Source organism: Marmota flaviventris, chromosome 14, assembly GCF_047511675.1.
Source record: "Marmota flaviventris isolate mMarFla1 chromosome 14, mMarFla1.hap1, whole genome shotgun sequence".
Lineage (NCBI taxonomy): Eukaryota > Metazoa > Chordata > Mammalia > Rodentia > Sciuridae > Marmota > Marmota flaviventris.
In genome coordinates, this window is record NC_092511.1 from 21,789,695 (window position 1) to 21,810,818 (window position 21,124).

The 21,124-nt window shown below is 49.3% G+C and overlaps 1 protein-coding gene across 1 annotated transcript in view; it reads left to right on the plus strand.

Annotated features, from left to right (window-relative positions):
- Plb1 (phospholipase B1) overlaps positions 1-21,124 on the plus strand; it is a 119,762-nt gene that overhangs the window by 73,922 nt on the left and 24,716 nt on the right. Inside the window, exons 29-41 of the mRNA XM_027933380.2 lie at positions 170-230; positions 1,061-1,119; positions 2,032-2,105; positions 5,870-5,913; positions 6,433-6,541; positions 7,913-7,964; positions 8,352-8,432; positions 9,009-9,074; positions 10,096-10,196; positions 12,210-12,291; positions 12,964-13,068; positions 14,385-14,480; positions 15,741-15,812. Coding sequence (XP_027789181.2) covers positions 170-230; positions 1,061-1,119; positions 2,032-2,105; positions 5,870-5,913; positions 6,433-6,541; positions 7,913-7,964; positions 8,352-8,432; positions 9,009-9,074; positions 10,096-10,196; positions 12,210-12,291; positions 12,964-13,068; positions 14,385-14,480; positions 15,741-15,812 — 1,002 coding nt within the window. The remainder of the gene's footprint in view (positions 1-169; positions 231-1,060; positions 1,120-2,031; positions 2,106-5,869; positions 5,914-6,432; positions 6,542-7,912; positions 7,965-8,351; positions 8,433-9,008; positions 9,075-10,095; positions 10,197-12,209; positions 12,292-12,963; positions 13,069-14,384; positions 14,481-15,740; positions 15,813-21,124) is intronic.

The following is a 21,124-nucleotide window of genomic DNA, read 5'->3' on the forward strand; positions in this document are numbered from 1 at the left end:
TATTCAGAATCACCTAGGGAAACTTCAAATGCCCTTTTGAGACCCTTTCCCAGGTGTAGGGCCCAAGATCTTTTATTATTTTTAAAGTCCTATGGGTATGTTTGGTACCTAGCCAGCCTCTCTGGACCCTTCCAACTCTGAGATTCTGGGATTTATTCTGTTCTCTTAGGCCCACGGGACCTGGCTTCCATGCAGGGACAGAACCCCTTCTGCATCGCCGCCCACTTCAGGTATGCCCCCATGACACAGCAGGATCCAGGGCCCTTTCACAAGGACTTACATACCAGTGAGCAGTCTGGCCAGACTTTCCATAGCTAATTGCATGGCACAGTTGTGACTGGTGCTTGCTTCCTATCTGAGGTGTATACCTGCTTTGCCTTCCTATGACCTATGACAGCGTCATGCTAGGAGCTGTTTGCTTCACCTCTTAGAGGGGGCACAGGTGGAGAAGCCTGTGAGGTTACAGGGGGTGGCTCAGTCCTGTAGTGTGGTGTAGCTCAGAGGGTAGGCCAGGGAGTCCCATGAGAAAGCCTCCTCCTTGGACTTGGGACCTTAGGCTCTGCAGTCACTGCAGCCTACAGTAAGGCCTGGAAGATTCCTTGGGCTCTTCAGAAGAGATTGGGGAGGGGGGTAGAGAAAAGTGAGAGAGGAAAAGGCCCCACATGATTTAACTCAGATTCTTGGTGGAAATTCAAAACCCAGCTCTAAGAGGGCTGTATGCAGGCCGTGTTCCTCACCTCTGATGGTCCAGTGCACTCAGGCCACAGCTGACCTCTCATAGGACCATTAGCACTACAGTGGTGGATCCTACTCTGTCCATCCTTCCTTCCCTTTCCGTCTTTTGGTTTCTCTGCCCTCTCCCCTGACATAGGTCCAAGGTGAGTTATGGGGAAACTTCCTTCATATAACCTCCACTTCTGTGGCACTACAGAAGCCCAATCCTGCATGGTCCAAATGTACATGTAGGTTGTGTTTCTGGTCTTGCTTAAAGCAAAAAAGCACTAGACTCTGACTCCAGCTTCCTTCCCGCAGACTCAAGAATGTCTGCTTATCTTTCCAGTGCATGCCCTGAGGCCCGCAGATATCCAAGTGGTGGCTGCTCTGGGGGATTCTCTGACTGTAAGGACCTTGGGCCCCGGGAGGTTTGGGCACAACAGGGCCAGTTCCAGGTCCCTTTCCTCCTCATTCCAGGACCCTCACTGCACAATCTTGCTCCTTTGTCCTGGCTTTGTCAGTTCAAGAGAGTGGCAATGATTGAATTTTGCAATTACCTTTTCAAGCAGGAGTCAGGGGAAATCTTTTCCAGGAATGAACTGAAATGTGTCAATCAGCAGAGGTTTTGAACACTCAACAACACTTTTTTTAAAACATATGCAAAAATATGTCATTTTGATTCAAAATTCTAAACCTGCCTGTGTGGGTGCTCTTTCCCCTCTGGATTATGCTTGATGATTCGTCCCGACCCCCATCTGTTTCCTCTTTGCATGGGCAAGAGGACTCCTCCGTAGAGGAAAAGCTCTCCTGAATGCCCAGCCATTGGTCCATGCTGCCATCCCGGAGGACCATTCTCTGGTGGCACTCTTATACCTTTGTGACTGCCTTGTGGAATGTCCTGGAGGCAAAAAGGAGAAATGGGAGATTTATGAGAAATCTGTCCACCACAGTGGCTCAAGTCTAGGAGCTCTTCATGTTCATAAAGGACTGAGAAGCATAAAGTGGGAACAATATTATTAACAGTCTCTCTGCATCATTTCTAAAGTACTTGAGAGTGTTCAAAAGAGTTTTTACAATTCTGATCCAACTTGGCCCCCAAACCCCGCTTTGAGCAGGGCTTGTCCTTAGTTCAGTGAGGAGGCAGCCATGCTCAGGGAAGGCACACAAGATGGCAGCCTGGGTCTTCTGGCTCTGGATCTCATGCTTTACTCCTGCTGCTATGATGCCCTGGGAACTGTGTCTTCAGAAGTCCTGGGAATTCACAGCTTCCCTTTTCTCTGACTTTCTGCTTTTTCTGTGGATTTGCTGTTTCCAAAGGCTGGCAATGGAATCGGCTCCAAACCAGGTGACCTCCTCGATGTCACCACACAGTATCGGGGACTATCATATAGGTAACGTTAACCTTTGAGACTTATGCATTCTCAGAGCTTGTTTCGGAGGTTGGGTGGGGGGTTTTCTTGTAAATACATAAATCCCAAAGAGCAGGGACTAGGTAAGTCTGGAAAGGGCTTTCAGCAGGAAAACAGATTTCTGTAAAGTGTGAACATTGGCTGGAGGGAGAGGTGATTTGACCATTGATTATGTTTTTATTTTTAAATTGCACAGAAAAAGTAAACCAAGGTTCTTATCAGACTCCTGGGACAGAAAATGCAACAGGAAATGTACCCGAAAGACACCAAATCCCTGAGTGTCCACCTGCCTGCTTCCGTGTCTACATGTACATGTCGATGCTTTTCCGTCTCTGTCTGCGTGTACTTATTCATGTCATTCAGTAGTTGTACCTTTTCCTTTGTGTCTATGTACACATCTGTACACAAAGCTTCTGAGATAAAGTCACAAGCAACGGGCATCCCTGAGCCTAACTGGTGCTGTCACAATGTTAGGAGGTGATGTGGGTGAGGGAGGGAGCTGTATGTGCCCAATTCGTAAGTGTCCATTAAAAATAGAAGATACCCAAGCTCTAGAGGACTAGCAAAGAGGGAATAATCAACCCTACCAGCAGGAAGTTTCAGGAAGGCTTCCCAGGGATGGTGATACCCAGCACCTCTAGAAAAATTAGCATTAGACAAGTAGCAGAGGTGAGAAGGGCACCCAGACAAGGGAGTAGAGAATGCAGGTGTTGGATGAGCAGTGGGTGTGGGGATTCCTAAGTTTCCTTCTTTCCTAATAAATAATCCCAGTTCTTGCAAGTAGCTCAGAATTTATCTGTAAAGCAACTAGACCAAAGGCAGCCGGGAGAGTGCAGAGCGCAGATGAGCAGTGGGTGGCACGTGAAGGTGTTTGCTGCCTCACATGAAGTCATGTGATGTATATCAGCCCCAGAATGAGAGGGAATAGGGTGGGGGTGATCAGGACTGTGACCGTTCTCTGGCCAGAGCTGAGGACAGTCCCAGAGAGAAAGGTAAAGAGAAAGGCTCTTCTTCCAGGGCAGAAGAGGCAGCATCACACAGCCTGTGGCCACCCACGGGGAGGACAGGGTATCCTCAGCACAAGAACAGAACCTCTCCTCCCCTACAGCTGAGGTCAGTGCCTTCCAGCTCCCAGGTGCCTGAGTTTCCACGTGTCCCTAGCCCAGTCAATGGTCTGGTCTGAGGACAAAACAGCCTGGATTACTCCTCACTCCCCCAAATTGCTACTGAGACTAGAAGAAAAGGAAGAACCACAGGGAGAGACAGTGGGCTTGTTACAAGGCAGAAAAAGCAGTTGGGGTGACCGCCCTTGGTCTCCACTAAAGAGGGCAGGTGACCTCACATTGTAATGTGGGAAAATAGAAAATGAAGCAGGCAAATCATACAACAGGCAGGTAAGCTGCACCTTGTGGAGTGACCCGGGCAAGTGAGGTGATTGGCCCAACTTTACAGACCGTTCAACTCTCTGGGCTCCCAGGGGTCAGGTACAAAGGCAATCTTCTGCTCAAAGTTTCTTTCTCTCTGCAGCCGTAGAAAAATGCAGTCATTGCTCTCTTCCTTCCGACAAGTGAAATGACTGAATTTTCTAGTGCCAACTCAAGTGCCCCATGTTCAGTGGCTGCTATCCCTTACCCAAAACCCTTTATTTGTCCTAAATGTTTCAAATATCTGCCCCCAAATGAACCTATGTTAAAGATGGAAGTTTCAGTTCAGAGACTGAGAGACAGCTTGACTCTTGGTGGAGCAGATAGACTAGTGTTTCTCAGAATGTGTTCCAGGGAACTTTAACTCCATCCAAGAGGGAAAATTCCTTCGTATTTACTGGGAAACATAATCTACCAAATCCTTCCTCTGGAGAATTCATATATATATATATTAGCATATTAAAGGCTCTGAGAAGTATTTCATGAAAAAAATCTATTTAAGTTTCTTTTGATCCAGCAGTTCCCTTAATTCCAGAACTCTTTGTAATATCTATTAACATTCCCTGAGAAATGTCTATGACTGATCTGAGAAAAGCCGCTTTCTGGGGCCATTAAAGATTCTAGATTGTAAATAACAGGCAATTAATGATTCCAGGTAAGTTAAGAATGTAGTTTGATCCTCTTCCACCAAGGAAATAGAAAGTAGAAAAGGTGGACCTCATAGAGTTAGGGGAGAAGTAGACCCAGGATTCTTGGGGGATAGTGGCTGTGAACAGGACCTACAGAAGAGGTTTGTTTGTGAATATTTCAAGGTCCCTTGACCTGTGAAATCAAGCACCAGTGGATTCTTCCAACTTCCCCTAGCTTCCCCAACCAACAGGGCGGGTCAGAGGTCTTTAGAGCAAAGCCTTTTCTTCCACTGAAATATATTGGCCGGTTTGGGATCATTCAATGGACCAAAATAAAATTTACTTACCAAAAACAAAATGCATTTCTTTGTTTTTTGTTTTTGTTTTTTTAATCAACAGTTTAATTTTCAACAAAAGTTATCAAGCATCCACTTACTTTTCTGTAGTGCTCTGTAGGGGAACAAAACCTAGCCATTGAGCTCAGAGTGTCATAGAAATTACATTCAGTGAAGGGCCTAATGAAGACAAGCTGTTTGACATGGTTCCACTTCCTGTCCTGTTTCCATAGCTCTGCTCAAAATGGCAGCTTAGTTTTCTTCCTCCATATTTACTTGTGTGACTATCTTATTTTCTCCTAGACAGGGAGAGATTTTCTTACCAATTGGCCCCCTACCATGACACTTGTTTTAGCACCAAAATACCTTTAAATCAAAAATGACAGTAGAAAGTACTTGATGTGTGTGTTTATGTACATGTCCATGTTTTTGTGTTTATTGAGGGGGGGAAAGAAGCAGAGTTAGAAAGTAGTGAATGGAGGCCATGTGTGGATTTAGTTTTCTTTCAAATATAAAATACTCTGATTTGGTGCTTTTGGTCCAAAGAAAGAAGGTTTAGGAAGCAACTAAAACAGCGGCTTCCTACAGAATTGGGAAAGAATCCAAAGAAGCACAAATGCCCAACCATAGGCCATGAGGACATGGTGGAAAGAGCAAGATAGAAGGGCAGGCCTGATTTAGCTTCTTTTTGTCCACCACCTGGGCTGCTCACTGAGCCTGTGAACCAAGCCCTTGACCAGCCTGGTACAAAACAGTCAACTTCATTCCAAGTATTCCTTGAATGAAGAACAACTACCACTTATTCCTGGCCTGTCCTTTAGAAGCCTCTCCTCGTGGGCTAGATGTGCCCTAAAAACCTATTGTCCTGGAATAACATCTTGGAATTGGGAAAAGAGGCATAGGAGAAAAATAATAATAATAATACACCTGAACATCAAGTTTTGTTAAATAGAAATATTTTTCTCTTTACCTCTTGTACACTGTACTCAATTCAAGCAAATGAAAAGAAATGAAATATTCTAGAACACGTCTGAAGGTTAATCGGAGGAAATTAGACTGGGCATTGGAAAGCAGGATTCTGGCCTCCCTCTGAACCTTCCAGTGAAATGCACCTAATACTGGGCAGAGAAGAGTTTATCTAGGTTCTAAAGTTTTCCAGCTCAGGCTAGGTTTTAGTTACCTTTAGCAACCTAACTAACCTCCATGTGCCTCAGTTTCTCACTCTGCACAATGGACATGGTCACATCTACCTCATAGGCTTGCTGGAGAGAGGAGAAAGAACCCACATAGAAAATCTAATTTATTCTTAGGTATTGACTCCATCTCTCTCTCCCTTACTGACTTCTCACTCCCTCCAGTTCAGGCGGGGATGGCTCCCTGAAGAACGTGACCACCTTACCTAGTAAGTAGCCACCAAAGACTTGAGTCGCTCATTCCTTCTGACCCCCAGGCCTCTTGAGAGCACCCAACTAAGAAAGGAACCGCCATTAAAGTAGGAGGGGAGGCCATGGGCAGGCAGCTGGAGGAGGGGAATGAGCACTGGCTTTGGAGCTGGGTGGCTGGGTCCAAGCTCTGTCCCCTTTCTGCTTATGGGGTGACTGAGGATGAGCTACCAAACATTATGAGCCTTAATTTTTTTCAGCAGCTCATGGGATGCTGAGACAGATCGGCCAGGGTCCCGTCACTTCACTGTGAATTGCATAAAAATATTTTTTTTTTAAGTGAAGTGCTCTTGCTGCTGTGGCTGTCCCTATCATCAAGTCACTTCAGCTTATATCTCCCTGCAAGCCTTGTGGCCTTCCCGCCTCTCCCCAGTAAGCATGAAGATGATGGGGACCTCGCTGTGGGGACCCTGGGCTGGAGGAGACATCCGGCCTTCCTTTCTGAGATCTCTGTGCCCTGTCCACCCCTCTTCTTTCAGATATCCTCCGGGAGTTTAACGGAAACCTCACAGGCTACGCAGTGGGTACTGGTGATGCCAATGACACAAATGCATTCCTCAACCAGGCTGTTCCTGGAGCCAAGACCAAGTATGGCGTGGGGCGTGGGCAAAGTGGGGGAGCAGAGGAGGCACACAGTCCCTTTGAGATCACATTGCCCACTTCTGTGCACAATGATTTCAGAGGCCAAGGCCACTTTCCCTTCTGTCCCTGTGACCAAGATGGTAGCAGGGAGGCTGGAGAGGCTGTGCCCTGGGAAGGCTCTCCACAGCAGTTGCTCATGCCCAGCCAGGCTTCACGTGTGGCATTCTCTAAGAACTGAACTAACTGACCAACTTGCCCAGTTTTTACAATTTACCTCAGCACAATGATGCAGGAGAAATCCACTCTTCCCAGAGCCTCAGAAGTGGCAATTCCCCAAAAGTTCAGGCAAAGCCCACCAAAGTGATAGGCAAACAGAACCTCAGCCTGGGAGGCCCCTGGGCGACAGGGCATGTCCTCTCCCTCACCCTGTTATGGAGCTATCAAGAAATGAAGTAGAGATGCCCAGAGGCTGCTGAGGTACAACTGCCTGGCCTCTTGTGATGGTCTCCAAAGGGGGCCTTCTGCCTGCTCCTGGAGGCCCCAGAAGCCTGGGTCTCCTGTCTCAATCATCTGAGCCTCTGTCACATGATCTTCTAGCTCAAGCCTAGACCCTCTTGTTGATGGGCAGGGCCCCCAGATATGCTCAATAGCCTGGGAAGACTCTTTCAGGCAACAGAGCAGCTCAGGACACGTGGTCCCACCATCCATCCCAGGAGATAGTCATTCCATGGGTATGTCACTCAGGAACATAACAAAAAGTGGGGGTCAGGTGCCCAGGACCAATTCCTTCTGTGAATAAGAAACCTAGGCATAGGCTGACTGTGTGTTTACTCCCCACCTTCTAAAAGAAGCATTTAGATAAATTCACAAAAATAATATATTTAACATGAGAGAAAATCATAGCCATTGAGGGAAACAATTGTCTGTGTGAGCATTTTTATGGTTATTGGGCTTGAACATCAAACTCTCAATTTCCTGGCAGCTAGAGGGGAAAGAAGAAGCATGAGAAAACTTTCATAGGACAAATTATAAGGTCTATAGTCTTGCAAGTGTTTCAAAAGAAACAAGTGGCTTTTAGCCTGGAATCCTAGAAGACATTTTGCATTGAAGCTCCAGAAAGGAGACTGTGAGCAACAAATGTAATTGGCCATACTTTTAACTATGACTTTAGGATAAACACATATCTGGCTTTTCAAATGATAATTTGTTATAATGACTCTCTAGAAGAGGCAAGTAGATTCTAGTCTTTGAGCGTTAGGATCTCTGCCAGCTCATGCAGTAGGGATGATATCATAGAAGCCTCTAGTTTAGATCCTTTAGGAGAAAAAATATGGGCATGTTCTACAACAGAAGGACTGAGTTTTCTCTCTTTCTCAGGCAACTTGCGAACCAAGCCCAGACTCTGGTGCAGAAGATGAAAGATGATCACGTGAGTCAGATTTAATTTAAGGTTGTTTATATAAACATTAATTTTCTAACCCAATAAATTTGCCCCCACATGAAACAATCTACCATGTAAAGCAGTGAGACTCCTGTCACCAGAGGCACTCAAGCAGTGGTAGTGCAGACCCCTGTCCAAAGACGCTATGTCAGTGGGGAAAGGGTTGTTGCTGGTCACAGTGACCGTGAAAGTCCCTCCTGATGCTAAGATCCTGTGTCTTATAAATAAACCTCTAAAATTCCAGCAGCTCTGAGATTCTGGTTCTATAAGTTCAAGTGAGCAAGGAAGTCACAGAAGGTTGAATGGATTTCTTAGAGCTGTGATGTTTTTGTTTGTGTCTTGGAAATCATCAAGCATCTCCCTCCCTCCATGTAGAGAATCAATTTCCATGAAGACTGGAAGGTCATCACAGTGCTGATTGGAGCCCGTGATCTATGTGACCACTGCACAGATTCGGTAATGGGGGTGGGGTCTGTGCCTACTCCTTGCTCCTGACTTTGACTAGATTGGAGATTCTGAGAACAGTCCCTAGAACCAACCCGAGGACTGTCCAACCACACCTTTATCTGCATGCACACACGCACACACACACACACACACACACACATACTCACACACACATACTCGTGCATGCCCGCTTCTGACTCCACAACCCTGGGGTTCCTAGTGCCATCTTCATATCCCAGGTGACCAGGCAGCAGGTGGCTGACATATGGTGCATCTTCTCCCCTTTCTTACAACTCAAGATCTCAGAGAAGAATCTGCAGACACCACACAGTTGGGAGAGGGTGCTCCACTTTCTGCTCCTTTTTAAATCTCAGGCTGCAGGCTCCTGTCTTCTGGCTGCTTGGTCTTTGACAATGGCGAGCAGTCACCTCTTCAGCTCCGATTCTGATGTGCTGAGCTAGTCACCCTCTGGAGGCCACAGGAAGAACAAGCCCCTGGGGCTGGAGCCAGCAGAAGAGCCTACCACTGCCCCTCTACACTCTCATCCAAACCAACAACTCCTCTTCCTCCCTTGTCTCTTTCCAGAATTTGCATTCTGCAGCCAACTTTCTGGATCATCTCCGCAATGCCTTGGACATCTTGCATAGAGAGGTGGGTGGGGGCTCCCAGGGTTGAAGGTAGCTAGGGAAAGAATGGTGGAAGTGCCCCCTGCCTTCAAGGAGAGAGCCAAGAGCACAGGCTCCTTCCCTGTCCAGAGGTTGAAGTCCACTCCCAAGCACGTTTCATTCTATGTGGAGTTAGTCCAGAAGGGTCTGGGGTTTTTTTGGGGGGTGGGGGGGACTGGTACCAGGAATTGAATGCAGAGGCACTCAACCACTGAGCCACATCCCCAGCCCTACTTTGTATTTTATTTAGAGACAGGGTCTCAATGAGTTGCTTAGCGCCTTGCTTTTGCAGAGGCTGGCTTTGAACTCATGATCATCCTGCCTCAGCCTCCTGAGCCGCTAGGACTACAGACATGTGCTGCTGCACCTGGCAGGATCTCAGTTTTGAAGAAATGAAGGCAGTGCATCCCCCCCACCACTATTCCTTGGAGGCAGCAGCTGAGTGGCACATAATCTGGGCTCTGCATTCTGAGCCATTAGAGCAAGCTCCTGTCTGGTTCTATACCCATTTTGTGTTCCCCTACCCAACTGCCATCTCCTGGCAAGGACAAGTTGCCCTGGCTGCCCAGGAAGGGCATATTATGACCACTAGATGCTCTGCTGAGTGGCTGAGTCCCTGTGCCTGCTCAGCAGAATAGGCCAGATTGGGCTAGCAGGAACTGGTCAAGGGCCAGTGGCCTGGCAAACAGATCACCTGTCTCACCAAATGTAGAACCAACCTGTGTCAGCTCACTAAATGAGGCTGAACAGAGCTGAGCTCTAAGCATTGATTGTTGGCTCCAGGAGGGGCCACTCCTGCTGCAGCCCACTGGGCAACAGCACCCTGTGTTGGGCGTGTAGTGTCCAAGGTGGTGGCCCTGTGTAGATTTCTCTCAGAACTGCAGCCAAGGGACACACTGAGCTGGAGGTCTAAAGGGAACTTGAACTGGCTCCTACTTCTCAGGGGCCCGAGGCAGCTTGAGGAGGAAACCCGGGAGCCCCTGGCTCATCTGCAGCTTTGCCCTTAGGTGCCCAGAGCCCTGGTCAACCTTGTGGACTTCATGAAGCCCAGTGTCATACGGCAGGTGTTCCTGGGGAACCCAGACAAGTGCCCAATGCAGCAGGCCAGGTAGGCAGTGCTGACAGCCCCAGGCTGGAGACACCCTTACCCCATGGTCTGGCCCCCATGCAGCGGTGACTCATCCGGGTCTTTGTGACTTGATCTGTCTGTGTGTCCATGTCTATCAGAGAGGACTTGTGTCAGAATCATCCCCTTCTGGGAGATGGAGCTTTGACCCAGCCCCCACTCACCTGATCCCAAGGTGCTAGGTAGGAACTTCTGTGACACCAGGAGCCACAGGGCTGGTGTTTGGGAGACCCAGACTGTGAGGGGGCAACACCCAGGGAGGTACGTGTATGTGATCAAACATAAGAGAGTGAGGGAAGAAATTCACAAGTCAGTTACTGATGGGGAAGAAGAGGACGGGGAGGGACACATGGGACCTTCAAACTGGAATTGTTCACGGCTTCCACTGGGTGGCAGGTACATGGTGTGTTTCACTATTCTTCGTGCCTCATGCACACCTCCAGCAATTTAACAAACTGTACAGAACTTACTGTGTGCCAGGCACTGTGCTAAGAGCTTTAGAAACACACCTGGCTGGGGCTGGAGCTGTGGCTCAGTGGTAGAGCGCTTGCTTGGCATGTGTGAGGCCCGGGTTCGATTTTCAGCACTGCATACGAATAAATTTTAAAAAATAAAGGTCCATTAACAACTAAACAATATTTTTTAAAGAGAGAAAGAATTTTTAATATTTATTTTTTAGTTTTCAGTGGACACAACATCTTTTATTTTAGTTTTATGTGGTGCTAAGGATCGAACCCAGCGCCCTGCGCATGCCAAGCGAGTGCGCTACTGCTTGAGCCACATCCCCAGCCCAAAACAATATTTTTTAAAAAGAAAGAAAGAGGGGCTGGGGATGTGGCTCAAGCGGTAGCGCGCTTGCCTGGCATGCGTGCAGCCCGGGTTCGATCCTCAGCACCACATACAAACAAAGATGTTGTGTCTGCCGAAAACTGAAAAATAAAATATTAAAAATTCTCTCTCTCTCTACCTCTCTCTCTCTTTAAAAAAGAAAGAAATACAGCTGGTTCCTGACTTAGGATTAGTGGCTTTATTATGATGCAAAAGCGATTCACACCCAGAAGAAACCATACCTGGAATTTTGAATTTGACCTTTTCTGAGTTTGGTGGCATGTAGTACCACACTCTCAGGTGCTTCTGGGTGTAGCTGTGGACCATGGCCCACAGGGTGCTGTAGTCACCATGGGAAACAACCTACATGCTACAAGTGAGGTGTGGCTGAGCTGTTATGTTGGGCAGGTTAGATGCCCACAATGCACTTCTTTGTTGTTGTTGTTCAAAAAAAAAAAAAAAAAAAAAAAAAAAAAAAAAAATATATATATATATATATATATATATATATATATATATAGTTGGACACAATACCTTTATTTCACTTATTTATCTTTATGTGGTGCTGAGGATTGAACCTAGGGTCCCGCATGTGCGAGGCCAGTGCTCCACCTCTGAGCCACAACTCCATCCCCGCCACGACGCATTTCTGACATGCTATTTCACCTTACCAAGGGCTCATTGGGATCAGCCCCACCGTAGGCGGAGGAGCATCTATAATCTTTCCTTTTAACATTAAGGATGGACGAATATGAACAAATTCATATAAAACAAAAGGGGACGGTGTGGCACTGAAGGAGATGTCTGAGGGTAGGAGCATCAGAAGCCCCCAAACTCCTGCTCCAACACTAGAGGATGAGTTTTTAACTTTTTAAAAAATCAAACCTTGCATCCTTATGGCCTAAACTCCTCTCTCATAGTCTGTTGCAGGCCCAGCACTGCCATCCAGTGCGGGCACCGTGTGAATATGGGCCCATGCCACCACCGGCTTCTTCCCCAGGCGCTCTCTCCAGTACCCCTAAAACCTGCCCCTGGGCAGGTGCGTTGGAGCCTCAAGGCACATGTGCTCCTAACCAGGGGTTGAGTGAGCCACTGCACCCTGACCCCAGGCAGCCAGAGCGGCCCCTGAACGAGTGTGGGCTCTGAGTTCCGCTCTTCCTTGCGCAGCATTTTGTGTAACTGTGTCCTGACCCTGCGGGAGAACTCCCCCGAGCTGGCCAGGTTGGAGGCCTTGACACAAGCCTATCAGGTGAGTCAAAGAAGGGCATCACCCTGCATCTTCTCCCCCAGGTCACTCTGACACCACGGCCCAGGGCCCCTGGGGAGGGGAGGCGCAGGAAGGAAGAGCTATGCAGGGGTTGAGGAGAGACACGTCACCCTGGGCTCCTTCTTCTGCCTCACCTGGTTGAGTGTCTCAGGTGCCCTGTGGGAGCCGTCCCAATGGCATCCAGTGACAAAACTCTCATGGCTGAGCTTAACCCAAATCTTGGCCAGTAGCCCTGCATGGCCATGGACCACCCTAGAGGCCCACATGTTCCTGTTCCTCCCATCCTCAGTCCCCTTGCTCCCAACTGCCCCCACAGGCAGGCTGCAGGAGGGAGGCTGCAGGAGGGAGGCTGCAGGAGGGAGGCTGCAGGAGGGAGGCTGGGAGCCTGGGCCCCCTGGAGTCTCTTCCCAGCTGTCTATTCCTCGTGGACCTCCTGCCCGGCCCCTCAGATATTGCAGACCACTTAAAACCAAAGCCAAAATGTGATCTATCCAAATTCTCCAGAAAGGGATTGGCCATCGTGCACATTTCTGTTCTCAAGGGCTGGGCTGAGTCAGTTCTGCTGTCCAGGAGAGGAGGGCGGGGACACAGCCCACATCCCCAGCTCCTACCCTACCCTGTGCTGAAGGCCCCCATGTGTGCATGTGTCCCCAGAGCAGCATGCACCAGCTGGTGAACTCAGGCCGCTATGACACGCGGGAGGACTTCTCTGTGGTGCTGCAGCCCTTCTTCCAGAACGTCCGGCTCCCCATCCTGCAGGTATTCACTCCCTGTCCGCACGCACTGTGGGGCCAAAGAAGGGCCTGCTGCAGGTGCCCTCAGGGGAGAACATTCTAGGAAGAGATGCCACATGCTTCTTGTATATGTGTGTGTGTGTGTGTGTGTGTGTGTGTGTGTGTGTGTGTAGAATGGGAAATGCACGGAGAACTCTTCAGATGCTATTCTGGCAGGTCCAGTGTCCTTGAACACCTGGGCCACATTCCCAGAGGCAGCCTGATGTGGGACGCGACAGGAGTCTCCATAGCTCCTGAGAAGAGCTCCATTGTGTTGAGCTCTTACTATATGCCAGGCACTGAGCTTCCCGTAGGTAAAATCATCACAACTGCCTTTGGAGTTATCATCATCTCCAGAAAACAGGGCTGCAGGGATGGGAGGTGTCCTGCCCCAAATCAGATAGGGCATAAGGGACAGAAAGGCCAAATTCAAAGGTATCCAATTCCACATTATTAACTTGCTGCTATGCACATCATCTTTCTCTCATACATCCCTTCAGTTATAAAGTAAGGTTCTGGCCAGGGCCTGTGGTGCAGGCCTGTAATCCCAGTGGCTCAGGAGGCTAGCGCAGGAGGATCACAAGTTGGAGGCCAGCCTCAGCAAGGCCCTAAGCAACTTAGAGAGACCCTGTCAAAATAACAAATAAAAAGGGCTGGGGATGTTGCTCACGGGTTAAGCACCCTTGGGTTCAATCCCAGTCCAAAAAAGTAAATAAAAATAAAGTAGGGTTCTGGTATTATGTTTTCACCCCCCTGCGAAGGCCTGGTACTTCTACTCAGAACAAAAGAGATCTGTGAATGGAGAGATAAAGGTTTCATACCAAGAGACTCTCTTAACTGGAGGGAAGCCAGAAGGAGAACACTTTGTATATCCCACATGCCACAAGAGAGGAGCTGGAGTCAGGTGGCACCCTGCCCTGCTTCAGGCTTTGCACAGACCAGCCAAGGCTTTGGCTTCCTTCTCCCCATGGAGACCAGCAGGACCAGTGGCCTGTGAGCTGAGAAGTAGCTGGTCAAGGCTGGGGTGTTATACAAGTGTGCGGAAAAATAAAGCAACATTTTAAAAATTAAATAAGGGGGAACTGTGGAGCCAGAAAGAAGGGAGGGAGGTTGGAATCACCCAAAGCTCCCCACCTGTGGTATTGCACTCATCTCCCTCTTAAGGTGAGCAGGCCCTAGGGCCCTGACCTGGAGCCCTCCCAGGAGGAGGGCATTGTGTGGTCAGTCCCAGGGATGAGATCAACGGGCTATGACTCCCTCTGACCCAATAAGATCTTGAGAAAGTATATTTGTCTCTTCCAGAATGGGCATCTGGATACATCCTTCTTCGCCCCAGATTGCATCCACCCAAATCAGAAATTCCACTCCCAGCTCTCCAGAGCCCTTTGGGTCAACATGGTAAGATAAGTGAGTGTCCCTGGGGCTCTAGTCTACAGTGGAGCTGCAGCGCCTATAGAATGGGGCCTGGCCCAGGGCAGCAGTGGCTCGTTCATCTGTAGAAGTCGATAGAAGGGAAGAGTCTTTTGTTGTTGTTTTTAGACAGACATGACAGGAGAATGTATTTTGGCATATTATACATACATGAAGTATAACTTATTCTAATTAGGATCCTGTTCTTGTGGTTGTACATGATACAAGAGTTACCCTGGTTGTATATTCAAACACAAGGAAAGTTATGTCCAATTAATTCTACTGTCCTTCCTATTTCCCTTTCCCTCCCTTTCCTTCATCCCCCTTTGTGTGATCCAATGGACTTCCAGTCTTCTCCCCTTCATCCTCCCTTGTTGTGTGTTAGCATCTACATATCACAGAGAACATAAAGCCTTTGGTTTGGGGGACTGGCTTTTTCACTTAGCGTGATAGTCTTCAGTTCCATCCATTTACTGGCAAATGCCATAATTTCATTGTGTCACATTTTCTTGATCCATTCATCTGTTGAAGCTCACCTAAGTTGGTTCCACAGCTTAGCTATTGTGAATTGAGTTGCCATAAACATTGATATAGCTGCATCATTGTAATATGCTTATTTTAAGTCCATTGGGTATAGAACGAGGAATGGGATAACTGAATCAAATGGTGGTTCCATTCCAAGTTTTCTGAGGCATCTCCATACTACTTTCCAGAGTGGTTGCACCAATTTGCAGTCCCACCAGCAATGGATGAGTGCACCTTTCTCCCCACATCCTCACCAACACTTATTGTTACTTGTATTCTTGATAATTGCCATTCTGACTGGCGTAAGATGGAGTCCTTTAAGGGTCTGCTTAAAGGTTCCCATCCACACTCTCTTCTGTGCTTGGATTGTGCTGAGGGATGCTTTCTACATGAGAGCCAGCCACATTTCAACAGATCAGGAAAGGATCTGTGAATGGAGATCTGTGAATGGAGAGATGTGTGCCAGCACTGTGCTGGGCATGATCTCCTTTCAGCCCCTCCACAGCCCTGCAAAAGAACGTTAGATGTTTCTGAGGGAACCGAACCTCAGAGAAGCTGAGAGATTTGCTTAGTGTCCTACCACAGACACCTGGCAGAGCCAGGAGAGGACACCAAGACCTCTGAAATGAAATTCTGAGTCTTCCCCATAGCAGGACAAATTTTTTTAGTACTTCAGCAAGGACAAATTAGTACACCTGCATCTCTCTTTTCTTCCCCAATCAGCTTGAACCACTGGGAAGGAAAACGGATACCCTGGACCTGGCAGAGGATATCCCCCTGGCCTGCCCTACCCAGGTACTAAAGGAGACCGTCTTTGCACCTTTACAGAAACAAAAGCTTGAGCCTGCCCTTCCCCCTCATCCTCCAGCCCAGCTTCGCCCCTGAGCCAACAGAGATGTGGGAGATGGGCTTTGGGAAGTCGGTGAGGAGAGGACACAGAAGGCAACAGAATGCAGAAGCAGTTCCACCTGTGGGAATGAGCAAAGCTGGGCCCAGGGAGGCGATGGGGTGCAAAAGGGGGGGGGTCTCCAGAGGAGCAAGAAGAGCGGGGAAAGGGCAGAAGGCTTGTTTTGGCAGTGGTATTTGGGACACATGGGGATGTCCCACTGCAGGTTAGAGGGCCTAGGGAGGGACCAGGCGGGCTCAGAAGTGGTGGTCAGAGAGTGGAGAGCCTGGACTGGGGAGTTTCTGGCAGGAGAGGGGAACGGAGGAAGCACCCAAGGGGAGAGCCCAAGCTGTGGAGGAGGGTTGGGGAGGACGGGCCTGTATGGGAGGATCAGCTCAGGCTCCTTTTAAGGAGGAATATGTAAGCAGTTGTTAAACTTGATTTCAGGCCTGGGGTGGGGGCAGTGCCCGTTCCCATTGCCTTTAGCTCCCGTTCCTAGGTTCTGTCTTATGGCTTTTTAGCCAAATAAGGCCAAGGCCAGAAAATCCTCAATGGCAATAAAAGCAGAGGGCCTGACCTCATCTGGGAGGCTGTGTTTCCCTCCTGAGTTGAGCTGCGCCAACCTCTCCCACCCTCCTGGCTGAGTAGAGCTGGGGAATGGGCCTGCAGCTCCCCCATGTGTCTGCTGGGGTCCCTGGAAGAGGGGCACCCCTGCCCAGACCAGCCATGGGCCCACGCTCAGTCTGATGTCTTTTAGCCTCACCAGGAGACGATAGTGGCAGTACAGGCCAGGATTGCTGGGTGTGGTGCTCAGAGCAAAGGAGAGTGTCAACCCAGCACCACATGGATGCCTGCAGTCACATGATCAGACACAGGCCAGAGGGCTGGGGCACAGCCAGGTGTAAACCCTTTAATTGCTAGATCCTGAGGAAGTCCAGGATTCTAGGAGGGGCCAGGGCAACCTAGCTATAAACTACACTGTAAATATTTAATTGGGGGCGGGGGGAGGTCCTGGGAATTGAGCCCAGAAACCAAAGATGCTAATCACTGAGCCACATCCTCAGTCTTGTTTTAGATTTCATTTAGAGACAGGGTCTCACTGAGTTGCTTAGGGCCTCGCTAAATTGCTGAGGCTGGTTTTGAACTCGTAATCCTCCTGCCTCAGCCTCCCAAGCTACTGGGATTAAAGGCGAGGTGCGCCACCTCACCCGACTTTAATTATCGTTCAACAATCCAGATAGTATACTGTTGACTATCAGCCATGAAAGGGCCTCTCTAAACTGCCCACTCTCCTTCCATTAAACAGGAGAAGTAATAACTCACACCAAGTAGTCATTGCTCGGAGCCTAGGCACAGGGTCAGGGACATCTCTTTCACCATGAACCTCAAGGCAACTGCTGCCACTCTGTCCCTGCCCCCAGACTCGGCAGGGAGCCCCAGATGGGTGGTGCACCAGCCGAAGCATCTCAAGCCGCAGTGGGCTCAGCCCCTCTCTTCTGGGCGAGGCCCTACTGAACCTGATGGGCCAGGGAGAGCCTATCCAGCCTCCTAGAGCCCAGAGAAGCCCCACTCAGGAGAAGCTGTTGCTAAGCAGCCCTGGAGGCCATTCCCAAAGGGTCCATCTGTTGGCCAACCCAGCTTCGCTGCACTGTGCCTCGGGTCCCATCTGCTCTGTCTCCTGAGCCTCAAAGCCATGCAGAAGTCCACCCGCATCTCTGAGCCGAGGGGCCAGGCAGCATATTTTCATCCTAGCCGTGTTTAAACATAGAAGCAACAGGCAGGATGCAGGGGGAGGAGGTGGCCCAGACGAATGAGCCACTAGTGAGCTCAGTGAGCACCAAGGAGCTTTCCCAGCCCCCACTCTCCTCCCCCACCCCCAGCCACACTGCTAGTACATTCTGCCGTGCCAGGTAGGGCGCCTTCACAGCACTCTGTGGATTTCTGTTGTATTTCCAGCTTGGACAAGTGGTTTTATAGCCAATTTTAGATTCGTTCTGTGGACTCTATTTTTTCTTCCATGCCTTCACTGGCTCTCTGCCCATTCCTTCCCTAGCCCCCGGCGGAACCATCTGGAAGGTCAGCTCTGTCCCTTTTCAGCTTTTCTTCTCAACCTCCCTTGTCAACAGAACCACCTCCTCCTTGAGACGGATCCCTCCCTGGGCTGTGGATATTCAGCCACCTCGATTTGTCTGTTCTGCTCTCACTCCCCTTCTCCTCTGTGAACGACCCTGCTCTCTTCTCCTAACACGGATGGCGGAGACCTTCTCCACTGTCACACCCCAGGCCTGTTCTCTTCTGTCCCTCCACAGCCCCTCATTCAGAGATCTTTTTCATTTCCGGGATTTCCTGCTGAAATTTCCTTACCATGGATTCCTCTGTGTCTTCATTTTTTCTTTCCTAAACTCCAAACATGTATTTCCACACCTTAAAACACGTTTCTCCTTGGAGGTGTAAGGTCACCCCCATGTGTGGTCAGGGAACCCACAAAACAGAGAACCAGAGAGAGGAAGGGGGAGGGACGGGGATGGGAGTAGGTATGAAATGATGTCACCCTATCACAAGAAAAAGCAAAAGTTTGTTGGATTCCGGAAACTTTATTATTTACCAGTTTTTCTATTCTGAAGTACACACAGGGACACCATTATCTTTTAGATGCTCAGAGCTTCTAAACCTCCTAATCCTTCCCTGACCCCCCTTCAAACTCAATTGTCATTCAAAAGAGAATTGTTTTGTTTGTTTGTTTGTTTGTTTTGGGTACCAGGAATTTAACTCAGGGGTGCTTTACTATTGAGCTAAGTCCCCAGTCCTTTTTCATTTTGAGACAAGTTCTCACTAAGATGCTGAACCTGGCCTTGAACTTGCAATTCTCCTGCCTCAGCCTCCCAAGCTGCTGGGGTTACAGGCATGTGCCACTGCACCTGGCCAAAATATAATTGTTTTGTGTGAAGAATATCTACATAGCAACTAAATGTCTGTCTTCTCAAAGTCTTCTCCTCGGGGCTTGGCATATGTGTGTTATTTTTCAGGCACCCTAGCTAATGGGATTCTTCCCAGGGCCCACGCACCTGCTCCTCTTTCCATGTATCACTGTTGCATGTAAAATCATCTCATCCTACTTTCCCATCATAAAGCCACAGAGGGGTGGAGGGCTTAGAGATCTGTTGACACACAGGAACCACATCCCTCCCCAGGCAGCATGGCCTCTGGTCTATCTGCTGCCCTCTCTTAAGGATGCTTCTCAAACTGCAGAGGGCTACCCATCAACAGACAGATGTTGCCATCAATGGAGGTAAAGGACCAGCACATTCTATAAAGCGTGGACTGGAATGCACAGAAAATACCAGAGGGCATTCCATGGAGCACTGTTATACACCCCCTCCTATTACCACCCAAGACCACCTCAGCCATTTCTTGCAGCCCTGACCCCAGGTGGACATTTCCTCTTAAAGTTGGTGACCGTGTACTTTGGTTTGATTTAAGCAGCATAGAAGGGAAGAACAGCAACCCTTCTTCTCTCTGGAATTCAACACCTAGTACTGCAGTCAGGGTACTGTGGCTTGTCCCATGGCCACTGACTCAGCTGCTGGCTCACAGCAGGTGATCATTTGGGCTCAGCTCTTGGGGTAGGCACACTATCTCAGCACAGCTGGGACTAGACTGCTTTCTGGAGCTGGGATTCAGTCCACTTCACTTTCCACCTGCTTGTGCTCCAAACCTCGACCTTGAGAGCCACTCAGCCTCCCCCAGATCTCTCTAACATAAACCTGCTCCACTCCAGGCAAATCACTGGGACTCACTTCTGCATAAAGTGTCAACGAAAACAAGCCCCGGGACCCGATCTCTCCTGAAAACCACTGCCTGGACCTGTTCTCATGGTGCCTGCGCTGGCCTCACTCCCCGCCACATTTTAGTGTCACCTTGACCTCTGGCCCCTTCAGCACCATCTCCCCTCCCCCAACCCATGGATTTCTTCATCAAATAGATAAGACCACATAAGCTCTCTGGTTTGACTCTCCATTCTCCCGAAAAGACCGAGATCATCTTTGCCCTCTGCTTCTTCCTGTCACTCTGGAACTAGTTCCAGCCCCTGGACCCTAAGCCCAGGCAGACCCGCTTTGTGGAGAGAAAATCATAATCAGCACGTGCCGCCACAGTCTCCTATGGAGAAGCACATGTCCCAAGGACTTGCAGCAGCCCCTCCACAATGGCTGAGCTCGCTGCTTCGCTGCCTCTGAGCCTCTCCTGTCTATGCCCCTGCCTCTTGATAACCTCCCTTCCTCCTGGTGCTTAGAACCCCACTCTTTTTGCGGGAGCTGCTGCACAGGTATGTGGCACTTCTTACAGACTGCCCTCCTCAGAAATGACTATTCAGGGGACACTGAACCACACTGACCGAGACAGCCTAGAGAGCCGTGCAGGCCTGCCATCACAGCCCTCCTCTGTCTTGCACTATGTGGGGCCATACAGGGCACACTTCTACCCTTGGCCCTGAGCACTTCAATGACCTCTCGTTCAGCTGGGAATGCCGAGACTCAGAGGAAAGGGGGACTTGCTGGTACCCTGGGGAATCCGGCTCTGTGCTGGGGGCTGAGGCTTTGTGTATATAGACTCTGTCCTCCAAAGTGACCTTCTTTGTGTGGCCTTCAGCGTCCCCCTAGACCTGGTTCCGGGGTGAGGAGTGGAAGCAGGCCAGAGCCTGTCAGTTCGGGGGAGGGGGAGGGGGCAGCCAGCTCTGCATTCAGACTTGCTCTCTAACCTGGAACAGCTCCCTTCCCCACTCTGGGCCTCGACAGTAAACTGGGGACATTTGGAGTTGCAAAGTCAACTGTCTACAGTGCCAGGCAGAAAGATGATTGCCTGAAGGGGTCAGGTATGAGACAAGAGGAAGAACCGAAGAAGGCATGCCCCTCCTGAGGGCCCTGAGCTCATCCTCCCTCTCCTCCTCTTCCTCAGTTGGCCACAATAAAGCAAAACATCTGTCTGGGCTTGGCCCATATGGAGTCAATTTCCCTCATTCTGGATTTCCTTTCTTATTCCCATTTTATTTCCAAAGTTTCAGGCCACGGCCTTTCTAGTTCACCGCAGGTTCTGTGCGTGGTCCCCACCCTGGGCCGACTTTGATATTTCCTGATCTGGGTCTTATTATCTTGATCCTGCTTTGCTCTCATTTTTACATTTCCTCATTAGCTTGCTTTCCCTGTTTCTCCTTTGCCTACTTCTT